Source organism: Mastigoproctus giganteus, chromosome 7 (genome assembly GCF_048544385.1).
Source record: "Mastigoproctus giganteus isolate SK-2022 chromosome 7, ASM4854438v1, whole genome shotgun sequence".
Classification (NCBI taxonomy): Eukaryota; Metazoa; Arthropoda; class Arachnida; order Uropygi; family Thelyphonidae; genus Mastigoproctus; species Mastigoproctus giganteus.
In genome coordinates this window covers 78,760,875-78,775,811 of record NC_143581.1, presented here as the reverse complement: position 1 = coordinate 78,775,811, position 14,937 = coordinate 78,760,875, and the positions used below count along the sequence as shown (strand labels likewise).

At 35.4% G+C, this 14,937-nt stretch overlaps 1 protein-coding gene across 3 annotated transcripts in view; it reads left to right on the top strand.

Annotated features, from left to right (window-relative positions):
- LOC150083015 (uncharacterized) overlaps positions 1 to 14,937 on the top strand; it is a 487,383-nt gene that overhangs the window by 355,000 nt on the left and 117,446 nt on the right. For all 3 annotated transcript variants that reach the window (XM_090377743.1, XM_090377741.1, XM_090377742.1), the window contains one exon: positions 13,372 to 13,486. In XM_090377743.1, the coding sequence (XP_090233869.1) occupies positions 13,372 to 13,486 (115 nt within the window). The remainder of the gene's footprint in view (positions 1 to 13,371; positions 13,487 to 14,937) is intronic.

Sequence of the window (14,937 nt, the reverse complement as noted above, 5' to 3'; positions counted from 1 at the left end):
ATTGAAATATAGCAGATCATGATTTGTATTTTCTAGTAATTAAAATGTTGTAGATGTTTTAATACTTATTTTTATTATTATTATTATAAAGCTTTTTCTCCTTTGTGGGAATTTTTCTGCCCCATGATGGGACAGGTACTGGTAACAAGTGCATGGGATGGTTGGTTGTGTCAAGTTACTATTATTATTGTTACTGTTGTTCAAGGAACTTGCATACTATCCTACAGGTGTTTAGGATTGTGGCTTTCTGGAGTCCATGTATGTGTTTTTTGGGAGGCCTATTATTGCTAGGTTCTTTTCTTATTATTATAATTATTTTGTTATTATTGATGTAACATTTTTTCCAGAATATGTCACCTGCCAGTGTATTAACGCATCCAATTTCTTCTACTACACTTGTGGAAATTTTATGCATGAAATCAGAAGTATGCATTGAATTTTACAAGAAAGTGTACCATGTTTATTTCAATATTAGATTTGGTGGCCAGGAGAAACCATAGTCCTCTGTGCTGCACAGTGAGAACATGTTATCCTAATTCTGATTGCCTGTTCTATATGCTTAAAGGAAATTTAAGACAATGAAAAATTCTTGTTAGAATATGTGAAATATTGTGATGATTGATGAGTTGGATGGATTGTCTTAAATTATTTTTTAACTTAACACTGTAATTACACTCTGGTTATTTGAGGGTGGTAACTACATTCTATAGCTATTTCATAATTATGTGAAGAAATAGCCATAGAGAGGTAATGTTGCACAATTTCCCTTTTAGCCATGTCTTCCTAATAACCTTAGCCCTACCGTTCCATTCCTTTTCCTTTCTGTGCAAATGGAACAGGAGGGCTAAGGTTATTTCTCACACTTGAAAGTAAAAATTTCATTAATAAGCTGCTTGTCTCTCCAGCAAAGTACTTTGCACTGCTGCATATAAAAGTGGAGCTAAAGAGATATTTTGTTAAGGTCATAGATCTTTATCTATGACCTTAACAAAGTAGTGTCTTTTCAGCATATATCACATTTTTTCGATTCTGAGACCCCATCGATTTTAAAACTCTCCTTAATTTCAGTACCACCAACAGAAAAAAAAGCTTTGATTCTAAGGAAAAAAAAAAATATAATAAAATAAAATGCTAAAATATATCTAACAAATAATTTTATTATAATAGAATTAAATTTACTAACAACAATAGTATTCATCAGTAGTATTAATCACTTTCTTCCGATCTGTCGATATCTGAATCAGTATCAGAGTCTACTTCACGTTCGGAGTCTGATTCTTCTGAGCTGTCATTATCTTCATTATTCCATAATATATAGTCTTCTGAGCTATCAAGAGCATTGGTGATGCAACATATTTTAAATGAGTGGTGCACTATTTTTTCTAGGATTAGCTTCCAAGCTGTTGATAACCCATTCTGCCAATTTTGATGCTAGCCCTTAATTTTTCTGGAAGTTGTCAGCAGAAGGTGGTTAGCAACAGCCAGGATTCATATTCCTTTCTCGAGTAATCCTTAAATGGTTTGTTGACTGAAACATTGAATGGCTGCAGTTTGACTAGTCATGCCACCAGGAATCACAACCAATCATCACATTTTTGCACGATTTTATTTTTGTTCTGTTCAGACAAATGTCCACGAAATGCATCAAGTGCTAGCATGCTAGGTGGGTTATAAAGACTTCCAGGACATCTATTCCACACAACATTTAGCCAGTCTTCCGTAAGCTCTGCCAACATCTATCCATTTTTTTTTGTGCACACACGATAACATCTTTGGGGAAAATTTCATTCTTCGGTATGGTTTTTAAATTTAAAATGAAACATGGTGGCAATTTTCAGCCATCAGCGGTGATATGCTGCTTTTCGTAGCCTGTGCTTATAACCTTAATTTCTTTATCATGTTTAGTGTTGACGGTGTAATTTTGAGACATATTGAAGAAGACCAGGGCTTCATCAGCATTTCCAATTTGACTAAACTCATAGTTTCTTTTTTTCCTTAATTTCATCACTGTCACTGAAAGTTAATCAGCTTCTGTTGAAATCTTCCTTTTTTAGGCCCTGTAAAGCCCTTGGTTGTTGCTTTGCACGAAAATATGGAATTGCGATCTTTTATCTAACGTTTACTTCACCAATGTCAAAATGTCGAGCCGCAGCTCTATTTCCATGTTGTTTTGCATACACAATAACTTTTAATTTCAATGTGGCTTCGTATGCAATCTTTTTGACAACATTTTAATGTGCAATAAAGGATCAAAATGAACGAAATACAGTAACTCCACTTATGTACTTTCGAAGATACAAACAAAACTTCCTAGTTTTCGCTGAGTGAGTTCCACTATAATGAAATAGTGGTGACTTCACATTTCGAAAGTGCACGAAATCACTGATGCCACTTTATTCTCCAGTGGAATTGGAGAATGCAGTAATGTTCAAACTTGGAGGTTGAGTTTCCGCGTAAAAACAAAACATGATGCCTTGTGCAAAGCGCGGGAAAATTCGAAAAAAAAAAAAAAAAAAACCCTGTGATTGGAAGATTCCATCGATTCTAAGATGCACCCTGTTTTTAGAGAAGTTTATAGGGAGGAAAAAAGTGCATCTTAGAATTGAATAAATATGGTAGTTGCAAAATTTTCTATTTCATATATGAAGCCGTAAACAAATGCCGTGTTCAATGGACCACAAATTATAAGGCTGCTATGATGCTTATTTCACAATGATTATCTCACAAAATCTGTAGCCCAGAAAGAAGTTGAGGCTTAGTAATAGTATTTGCCATATAGCACAAGGAAGCCACAGGCTTGGATAGGATTGAAGAATATTGCAGAAAACTTTAAGAATTTGTAAACTTATTGGTTGCTAGTTTCAAAAAGAGTAGTTTTGAATGTTAGGGTGAGGTTTCCTTTTCTGCATGGTTACCTTAGTGCAATAAGTGAAGAGTAGGGTAATGATTTCACCAAGATAAAGAAGGTAGGATACTAGAATAAATAGAATCAGGTACTGATGGCAAACTACTGTTTGGTGTCTGAACAGTGATCCATGTGACAAGCAGGCGCCTCCATAGCCAGGTGGGCAGGAGCAGCAGTATGTAGCACACGCTTCTTGATTTAGACCGGGGTTCAAGCCCGTGACCACCAAATACGGAGGATGCAGAAAGGTCAGGGAAAGACCACCGCATATCCCCGGAGCAATATGGCCTTAGTTGCTAATGCTCCTAAAAAAAAAAACCAAATAAATAAATAAATGTGTTAAGCACAAAAAGAGTTTTTAAAAAAAAAAAAAAAAAATCTTCCCCGGACAAAAATGAACTGTCAGACCACTAAAAGTATTATTTTAGTAAGATTTGTACCTATGTATATTACCATTTTTTCTTAATACTCTGCACTAAAACTGTCTGCTAAATATTTGAAACACATACCTATTTTGTTATTAATGTACATTTTTCATTTTGTGCAAAAAAAAAAAAATTGCCGACCGGGCTAGCCAGGTGGGTAAAGTGCCTGCCTGGCAACCCAAAGGTCGCGGGTTCGATTCCCGCCTCGGGCTTGGATCAAAGTACTGCAAAAACCTTGGGAGGTGCATTATGGCCACAGAAGCCTATGCGCCAACTACCACCAAAAAAAAAAAAAAAAAAAAAGGGCAAAAAATTAATGGGATTAAGCAACAAAAATTACAGGTTTGGAAATGGCACCTAAAAAAAATGTATAAGTACAGCTATTTACATTTAGAAAACCAGAAATAAAAAAAATATAAGATTGTAATAATTTCTTGGGTATTTTGTAAATATTTCTCTTGTCAGGTGAGCATTAAATATGTATTTCTAGGTGTTCCTGAATGAAACAAATCTCACAAGTAGCAATATTCTCTAAGGCTATTATTGCCATTTACATTCTTCATTTGCTATGGTTTATGCCCCCCCCCACCACCATTTAATTTGAATTTCAGCTCTATCATCCCACTTGTTGCTAATTTGGAATATTCAGGTCCCCACCAGATGCTAAAGATCCAACACCATCTGCCAGTGAAAATCCCACCAAAATCTTAGGCAAAAAACAGAAAAATACTGATACTATGGAAATTGATGAAAAGAAACAAGATGAACCAGTACTGGAACTCTATGCAACTGATGATATAGACAGTGGTGGTTGTCCAACTTTCTCTAGAAAAGAAAAAATCAAAACAGATCGGTGCAAACAGGCACCCAATGTAAATCATTGGAATCAATAACTAAGTCCAAATAATGTGTACACTTCTTTAGTGGAATTGTTGTGGGCTTTGAAGTAACCTTCATGATATCAAAGATCTGATTTTCATCCATAATCTTGCAAGTGTTTGTTTACAAGAAACCAACCTAACTCTGCACATAAGCATTTCAATCAAGCACTACATTATATATAGGCGAGATCATAAAACCACAACATCTGCTCATGGAGGAGTCACCATTCTGGTAGACTCTAATATTCCCTCCCGGCATATCCAGCTGCAAACGCCTCTTGAAGCAGTTGCGGTACAAATCATGACAGGAATTACCTTTACTATGGTTTCACTATATCTTCCACCTAACCATACGTATACGCTGCAAGACTTCGAGGACTTAATTGACCAATTACCATCTCCTTTCTGTCTGATGGGTGATCTTAATGACATATCATTTGGGGTTCACTTCATATTGACAATGATCGAAAAACTTCTAGATAACAGGAATTTAACATGATCCCTATAACAGTGATCATTACCCAATTGTTTGTCACCTGTTAACAAATAACATACTGCAATTAATGAGGTAAAAAGTGGAAATTTCACAAAGCAAACTGGGAAAAATACCAATGTGCTGTTTCTTTAGATGAGCAAACTATAAGACATTGTGATATCAACAGTGTTGTTACTTATGTTGCAAACCAAATCATCTCTGCTGCAAATATTTCAATACCCAAGACCACTAATCAGTACCATAAATATTACAAGCAGTGGTGGAATGAAGAACGCCTGGAGACAAAGAAAGGGAAAAATAAAGCTTGGAATCAATTCAGAAAGTTCCCCACCACCACTAATCTCATAAAATTTAAGAAAATTGGAGCAAAAGCATGTTATATATGTCGGAAATCCCAAAAAGAGTCTTGGATATCTTTTGCTAACAAAATTAATAGAAATACTGACACTAGAATTATCTGGAATAAAATTAGACAAATCTCAGGTAAATATTCAACAGCCCCTAAACTGATAATTAGCTGGAAAGGCCATGACATAACTGATCCAGAAAAAATTGTAAACCTATTAGGAGAAACCTTTAAGGAATTGTCAGCTACATCATCATATAGATCGGTCTTTCAAAAATATAAAACTCAAATTGAAAAATACAAAATTAAAATCTGCACAACTCATGAGATTCCACACAATCAACCCTTCACTATAAATGAGCTACACAAAGCCTTAGCCAAATCAAAACAAAGTGCAGCGTGTCCGGATGGAATCCACTATCAAATGATTAAGCACCTCACTGAAAATTCCTTATTCATGCTCCTACTTCTTTATAATAGGATTTACCTTGAGCACACACATCCAGACTCTTGGTGGCATTCGTTTGTGCTGGCCTTTCGAAAACCAGGGAAGGGCCACTCAAATCCAAATAATTAGTGCCCTATTTCCCTCACTAGCTGTCTTAGTAAAACTTTAGAATGAATGGTGAATGATCGGTTAATGTGGTTTCTTGACTCGCACAATCTCCTTAGTCCGAGCCAATATGGTTTTTCGGAAAAAAGATCAACACTGGATATATTGACAAAAGCCGAAGCAAACATCCACAGTGCCTTTTTCCGAAATGAACATCTTGTTTTGATATGTCTCGACATTGAAAAGGCTTTTGATACTACCTAGAGATATGATGTCTTACAGGAATTGCATAAATTAGGACTGCGAGGTCATCTACCAAAGTTCCTCCAGAACTTCATGTATAAAAGAACTTTCCAAGTCTGCTACCATAATAATTTGTCCCAAATATACAATCAAGAACAAGGAGTACCCCAAGGCCCAGTCCTTAGTGCAACCCTTTTTGCAATAAAAATCAATCCTGTCACAGACTTAATTCCAGAAACAGTAGAAAAATATCTATATGTAGACGATCTCACTATTTCATGTCAGTCGCAGAATATGCGGACAATCAAGAGACAGCTGCAATGCACTATAAACAAAATATAGTCCTGGTCCACCTATAATGGATATTGACTCTCAGTACAAAAGACAGCGGCAATACACGTCTGCAGAAAACGAAAGATGCATCCTGCCCCAGAACTAAGAATAAACAATCAACAAATCCCACTGAAACATAGTATCCGATTACTATCGTGGATCAGAAATTAAATATCTAATCATGGATTAGATATTTAATTTCTCATCTGATTAGATATTTAATCAGAAATATCTAATCATGGATCAGAAATTAAATTTCCTAGACCATATAAAATATCTACATACAGTGTGCATAAACAAATTAAACATTCTGCCGAGCCATACCTACCATGACATGGAGAGCTGATTGTTATTCACTTTTGTACATCTATTGAGCAATGATAAGACCTAGATTAGATTATGGTTCTCTCATCTGCAAGGAAAAGTGTTCTAAATTGGTTAGATCTTATCCATCACAGTGCATTATGTGTTATTTCCAGAGTATTTTATACCTCACCTGTGTACAGCCTATACTCAGAGATTTATGAACTCCCACTCAGTCTTCATAGACAACTTCTTCTTCGGAACTACGCTTAAAAAATTCAAAGCCTTCCCGGACATCCAACTTGGCAATATCTGTATACTCCAAAATGGGGAAACTTTATATGAGAAGAAACCTAGCATATGCAAACCTGCTGGCATACAACTAAAAGAAATACATTTCACAATGGAACTTAAAAATGTATAAAATCTGTTAAGATACCCCCCCCACATATCTTCCCCCATGGGAAATCAGTTCAGCTGATTGTGACATGGGCCTCACAAAATGGAAACAACGTAACATCCCAAATCAATATATGAAACAGCTGCTTTTATGTAATGCAATTCTGTGATTACTCACATCTGTACACTGATGGATGCTGTTGGTGCTGCTGTGGTCCTGCCAAATAGCATAATCTCTCAGTCCCTTCCAATAGAGTGTAGTATCTATAGTGCTGAACTGTTTGCAATAAGTCTCGCACTAGATCACATTGCCAAAACTTCCCTCATAAAAAGTATCATTTTTATAGACTCATTAAGTACAATATATGCTTTACAGCTACAAAATCAACCACTTCATCCGTATCTAAGAAAAAGTCTCTCCTCCTTATTGCTTCTTAAGGCTAAAAACAAAAAGTCAGATTCCTGGACATTCTGGAATACTGGGCAATGAACATGCTGATCAGGCTGCCAAACATCCATCAAATGAAATTTATCACCTGCATAAAATTCCACACAGTGATTTTAAAAATGTCATTCGAAAAACTTCTGAAAATATTTCAGACACACGCCGACCGGGCTAGCCAGGTGGGTAAAATGCCTGCCGGGCAACCCAAAGGTCGCGGGTTCGAATCCCGCCTCGGGCTTGGATCAAAGTACTGCAAAAACCTTGGGAGGTGCATTATGGCCACAGAAGCCGATGCACCAACAACTACCAAAAAAAAAAAAAAAAAAAAAAAATTTCAGACACACACTTGAAAAACTCAAGGAAACAAATTATATCAAATCAAACCGCAGCCGAAATCCTGGAAATCAAGTTTTTGGACAAACAGACACGAAGAGGTTATCCTCGCCTGGCTTTGCATTGGACATACACATTTAACACACTCTTATCTCCTAATGAAAGATGATCCTCCACAATGCCCTCAGTGTCTAACCATACTAACAGTAAAGCACATCGTCATAGAATGTCCACGTTACCAAATTCCCACCAATCGGCTTTCAAATCTCATGCAAATGAACAATTAAGCCTTGAACTCATTATGGGAGAAAACTCATATGTAAAGGAACTCTTTACATACCTCAGTCTAATGAACATTACCAATCGCATATAATATTCAAACATTAACATAAATGAAATAACAAAACTGGAATAGGTGCAATATAACCGAAGCAGCTTTTGCACCACAAAACTACAACCAACAAAACAAGTTTATACATCAAGCAAAAAAAAAAAAAAAAAAAACAACAACACTTCCCATTTCACCTGTTCATTCCCTCCAATAGGTTGTCTAGTTCTTCCTTGAATTTATTTAAGATATCAACTTCTGGCAATCAACTTTTTTTTTTTTTTTTTTTATGTAAACCCCAAACACTAAAGGTATTAGAACCTATAGTACTTAGTAACGTGCTTGAGTTGGAGGTTGAGAAGACGAAAGAAGATATTTGTTGACATTGGACTTGAACTTCTGTAGACTGTAATTTTCAGGAAATATGTATGAAGGAAGGTTGTTCCAGAAAATGGCAGTTGAATGAATAAATGAGAAAGATGAAAAGTTGGTTCTGTGAGTTTGGAGTTGGACAGTAAATGGATGCTGGCTGTTCGGACTATTTTGAAAGAGAGAGAGCGGGAATTATAGAAGCCAATTCAGAAGAACAGTGCCCATGGAAGCATCTGTAGAAGAGGCATGCTGCAGAAACAGTACATCTATGAGAAAGCGAGTGGAGAGACTGTTAGAGATGAATCATTAATTAACCTAACTGCCCTCTTCTGAATGGAATCAAGAAGCCTGAGAGAGGTTTTGGGACACCCACACCCCCAAAACCTCCAAGTACTGCATATGGGTAGCAGTAACCCCAGAGTAACATACCAACTGTGTGGTACTACACTCAGGATTGTGCTGATGTCACAGAGATGAGGTGATTATCCCCTTGGCAATCGTCAGGCCACACCTTGAGTACTATATAATGTAGGATGTAAAATCTAGGAAGTGATAGTGAAGAGCAGGGTGAGAGGTTTCACCAGGACATTAAAGACATGGACTTGAGATGGAATGTCAAAATGATGGCTGACTATTGCTGGTTTCTGAAGAGCAACTGTAGTAGAAGGGTCTGCAAGGAAATCAAAATTTGCCCCATTGTAAATGAGTTTTTAAAATGAGGGGTGAATGTTTCATGGACTTTTTACCACATTGCCCTTTTAATAGTGTTTTCAACATATATTTAAAAAGAAAAGTATGTTGAAATTTGAATTTTGTTGTAATTTCAGTGCACTAATTCTGCAAAAATTAATAAAAATTTGTGAAAAATAAATTTTTTTTTCATGATTTTTGAAAAAAACTGATGTGATGGAAACAAATGGAAGTCATTTTTCAAATCAGCATTAGAAAATGATTCAGAAACATCCTTTTCTGAGAAATTATCAGTGAATTTTTTTCAAAATGCAGAGTAGTGTTTTTAATCATCACCTTTTTCCTTCTGCTTTACAGCCATCCTATGACCCAGCTAAGGATTTTCCAACAAATTCCAGCTTATACAGTAATCTCTCTCTCTCACTCATGAGATCGAGTCAAATGCTTTGCTAAAATCCAAGTTACTACATCCAGCTCATGAGTGACTGTCAAAATGGTTAACAATGTTTTGACATGGTAACCTGTTTGAAATTATCATATATATATATATATATATATATATATATATATATATATATATTTTTATGTGTATTGCTTATCTGGACTTGACTTGGCAATTTATGGCCTTGGTTTCCACTGTGCCATTAAACACTGAATAACCAACCAACTTATATCTGAGTGATATTATTTCTCTGATATCCCACTATTTCTGAATTTGATGACTTGAGCAGTATTTCAAATTCATCAAATTTGTTTACTACCCTCTTAGCATTAAAGAGGCTTCTTATAATGTCTTTAGCCAGAGACGTCTCATAATCTGGCTTAGCCTGCCTTAACCTCCTTTGTGACTTGACTGCAGACTAGTGTATGTACAGCAGGCCCTCGTTATGACATGGTTCACTCTATGCTGATTCGCTATAATGCTGTTTTTATATTATAACCCATATCTCGCTCTAACGCTGTCACAATGCACTATAATGCTCTTTTACCTACGTACAGATTGAATTTTTGGAGTGTTTAACAAAAATGATTCATCTGATGTAGTCGATAGCTTGAAAATGAATAGCAAAGTTTCCCACGCTCAGTGAAATTTTCTAACACGCTAATTTAATTGCACTATAGTTTACTCGAACATTGTATCATAATTAATGCAATGCAGTTACATTTTCAAAGATTAATAATGGCGGAGAAGAATTAAAAAGGAACAACATCTGGACACGGTACGAAGCCTACTAAGGTAAGAAAAAGAAAAATACTGAATTTGAAAATTAAATTATACGTTTTGAAGCGAATTGATTCTGTTTAACGACAAGTGGATATGTGCAATAATTTAGGACTGGCAGTTCAACTGTAAGAACAATTATAAAAAATAAAGAATTAATTTTAGCAGCGGGAAAGGCAGCTGTTCCACTTCAAGCAACTAGGCTGACTATTATAATTGAATTGGAGAGACTTCTAAATAAACTTCTCAATAAGGTTTTAACATAGATGAAACAGGACTTTTTTTGGAAACGATGCCTAAAAGAAGTTTCATGTCAAAAGATGAGAAGGAAAAAAATGCCAGGCTTCAAAAGTGGCAAAGGATCGGTTGACTTTATTGTTGAGTGGTAATGCTGCAGGGATTTTAAAATAAAACACCTTTTAGTTTACTAGGAAGACAACCAAAGGACAACCCAAAATCGACCAAAGTTACAAAAACTCGGCAGCCCAGGGCCATCGGATTAATAAATTCATGATTTAGACTAAGGCGCATTTAGGGCTAGAGCCTCAAGCTGCGAACAAATTTAGACTATGTATATAAAGTGCTTAGCATCATAATACACAGCCATTTCTGAATAAACAGAAAATTTTTAAGGTGGCATCGTTTTAGGAACTTATTCTATCCATGATATTGCACTACTTATTCGAAGTAGTGCAATATCATGGCAACTCGTTGTGAAGGTATTCACAATATGAGATATAACCTAAAACGATGCCACCTTAAAAATTTTCTGTTTATTCAGAAATGGCTGTGTATTATGATGCTAAGCACTTTATATACATAGTCTAAATTTGTTCGCAGCTTGAGGCTCTAGCCCTAAATGCGCCTTAGTCTAAATACATCATACACCATCAGGCATCTCTCATATTGTGGAGTTATACTTCATAACTGTTTTTGCCATCATTGCATCACTTGGGTACCTACCCACTCACTGACGAAGGGCCAAATAGCCCTGAAACAGTGCTGTCTGGGTGGTGGTACCTATCTGAGAATAAGTAACACTAGTCTTCTCCTTAGGTGAAGCGTTACTTATTCGAAGTAGTGCAATATCATGGCAACTCGTTGTGAAGGTATTCACAATATGAGATATAACCTAAAACGATGCCACCTTAAAAATTTTCTGTTTATTCAGAAATGGCTGTGTATTATGATGCTAAGCACTTTATATACATAGTCTAAATTCATGATTTTAAGTTACGTATGTAATGGAGAATATTTTATATGTACAAATTTTTAATATTAAATATTTTGACCGACATTTGTGCACCTTTTCGCTACCGCTCATTATTGATTAGGAAATATCCTATGGCATAGACCACAACTCATAAATACTTGTGTTACACTACGGGAATACGGCACTCACTTAGCGCTGATTCACTTAGCGCTCTGTTTTTTGCAACGAATTATCAGCGTTAAGTGGGGGTCACCTAGAATTCAATTTCTATTCAGATAGAAATTGAATTCTGAAGAAAACACAGTACAGTTTTTTAAAGAGAAAATCATGTTTAACCAACATGGTTAGCTATTTTAACAGTCACTTATGAGCTGTAGGAATTAACCATGATATTATTTATTTGGATTTTGGCAAAGAATAGGGCACATGTCAAAATTTGCAGATAATATGAAGATCGGTTAATGATAAACTTTAAACAACAGTCTTTCAGTTTTGTCAGAAAAGACAGCTACCTTTTCTAACAAGAATTGTCAGATAGGCAGCTGTGTTTTTATTGCTTCAAATTACAACACTTGGGGGGAACAACAGAGTGGGGTTTAATTAAAAACAGTGGAGGATGATCAGCACCAAATAGTGCTCCTACAGGATGACTTGGATAGGGTCAAAGGATTGTCAGAATAGGCAGTTGTTTTTTAATGTTGCAAATTACAAGACATTACATTTTGGGGATAAGCAATCCCAAAGCAAATTATATACTTGTTGAGGTTAAGTTAAAATAGTAGAGAGAGAGAGAGAGAGAGAGAGAGAGAGAAAAAAAGCAATTTGAAAGTTATGATAGTACAGATGTGATGTTCTCTCAGTATTGGCAGGTAGCAAGGAAGAACCATGGTATCTTAGCAGTGATTCATTGACTGTTTGAGGTCATAATCCTGCTCTGTAAGGCAATTATAAGACTGCATTCGGATTACTGGATTATGTATGTGGATAAGGCATGGAAGCCACACCTAAAAAAGATATTCAGCTTCTTGATAGGATCCAAAGATGGAAAAGCAACCTGCCTGATGAGATTGGCAAAGGGCACTCTTATGAGAAAAGACCGAATATATGGGCTTACAGAGCTTGGTAACCAGGTGCCATAGACTGGCATTGACATCTCTAAGACTCCAAGAGGGAATAGTGAAATGTGTGAATTTTCACCTTCACACACTTACACAATGTATAAGTAGGTTTTTTTTTTAATATATTATTGTTATTTCATTATTTATTTATTATTTAGATTTGTCTGGTACAGTAAAAGCCTGTGGCTTTTTTTTGCAACTAATTATTGTGAAACATAATGTATTGGAAACGAGTACAGTGGAAATTTTTTCACCTTTGCAGACTACTTTAATAGCAGCAGTATTGCAATGTATTTTGACATTTATACTATGTATATAAAGTGCTTAGCATCATAATACATAATGATGCCATCATTGCATCACTTGGGTACCTACCCACTCACTGACGAAGGGCCAAATAGCCCTGAAACAGTGCTGTCTGGGTGGTGGTACCTATCTGAGAATAAGTAACACTAGTCTTCTCCTTAGGTGAAGCGTTACTTATTCGAAGTAGTGCAATATCATGGCAACTCGTTGTGAAGGTATTCACAATATGAGATATAACCTAAAACGATGCCACCTTAAAAATTTTCTGTTTATACAGAAATGGCTGTGTATTATGATGCTAAGCACTTTATATACATAGTCTAAATTTGTTCGCAGCTTGAGGCTCTAGCCCTAAATGCGCCTTACTTTGACATTTATTTAATTTTTGAATTTTTGTCTTGCAGTGCTATTCTGAGTGCATTCCCCAGAAATATTAAACAAATTTAAATTTAATTTCCAGAAGTTAGATCATGCAAACTCGCACCAGAAGATCTTAAAGACAAAGTAAGAGTTCTTAAAAAAGAAAGTGATTTATATTATGCTGGGTATATTACTGCTATTCAAGCTCCAGATGTGTAAGTATACTAGAATACAAATATCTATATAATACAGTAATATAAACTATAAATTTCATTAATAGAAACACTATAATGAATCACAAAATATTTTATGTTGAAAGAAAAATGAGACATTAAAAAAATCATGTGGGATTCCTTAAACTTCTAGCACTTGGTATTGATAATGTACATTTTATTATAAGCCTAAAAACTGGAGTAATAAGGGTATTACAAAAAGGAGATTGAACACTTGTTGTTAATAGGATGCCTTTGCTATTATCTAGAGAGAAATGCAAAAGGAAAGATAGATTTAAACAGTTTCAACTGATGGTGAAGTAAAATAAGATTTTGAAGGATTTTGTATATACATTGACTGTGTTTGGTTAAATGTGTAACTAGACTGGTAGAAAAGTGGCAACATTTGGCAAGTCTATTTAAAGAAGAGGTTAGAAGTGATGAGAAAAACCATATGAGCTATTTTCAGTAAGAAGTCACAGTAACATCCATAAGAAGTTTTTGAAAGAAGTTCAAATTAATGAACTTCCCACGAAAAGGAACTTCTGAATTGAGCATAATTTTGGGGAAAGCAATCCTAAACAGACAAAGCAAGCTAATAATTCTAGTCATGTGGCCCTCACTCATGCAGAGTGTGTATTCCTGTTTCTTTCTTCTGGCTTGAATAAAGCAATTTGCTTGTTTTGTTTAAATGTTATGCCAACGTTTGAAAATCCATACATAGCTCTTAAACCAACATACCTCGTATCCGTGTACTGAAGTCATTACTCCTAGGTATGTTGAAGAATGTTATGTGCAAATAATTTTAAAGGATTTAAATTATGACAAGTTTTATTACAATTGTATGTAGTATATTACTAACAGTTTTATATCTTCCACTTCAGAGCTTTTTTAGTTATCAACTTCCAAACAGTTTGATTACTAAAACAGATTAAACCAGAATGATGATTCCAGCTTAGTCATAGGCATTTTCCCCCCAAAGGTCTTGGAGAGTCTAAAACAAGAGAAGATTTTGTTCTTTTGTTCAGTGAGGGAGTACTTTAATGCTGCATATGATTACATAGCCACACGATCCAAATGAGAAATGATGTTCTTATAAATGCTGAGGTAGCACAAATATCATCAACTGACAGTGTATCATTTTAAAATTTGAATTTTTTTTGTGGACAAGTTTCTAGCATTCCTTGGTGTTGTTAAAAATAAAGAAATAGATGAAGTAGTAAATGTTTTGCAGCATCAGTTCTATCAATTTCAGTGTGAGAACCTTTCAGATACTATTATAAAAGAAGGAAGAGTTGCTGTACATGTATCATCATGCTTGGCATTTTAACAGTGCCTCATAGCAGTGCTGACTGTGAAAGAATATGCATACAGGTTAGAAAAACAAATTGAGTTCAGATCTTCTCTCTCTGGTGAAGCTTTGGAAATGTTCCTTATGGCCAAGTCTAGATAGA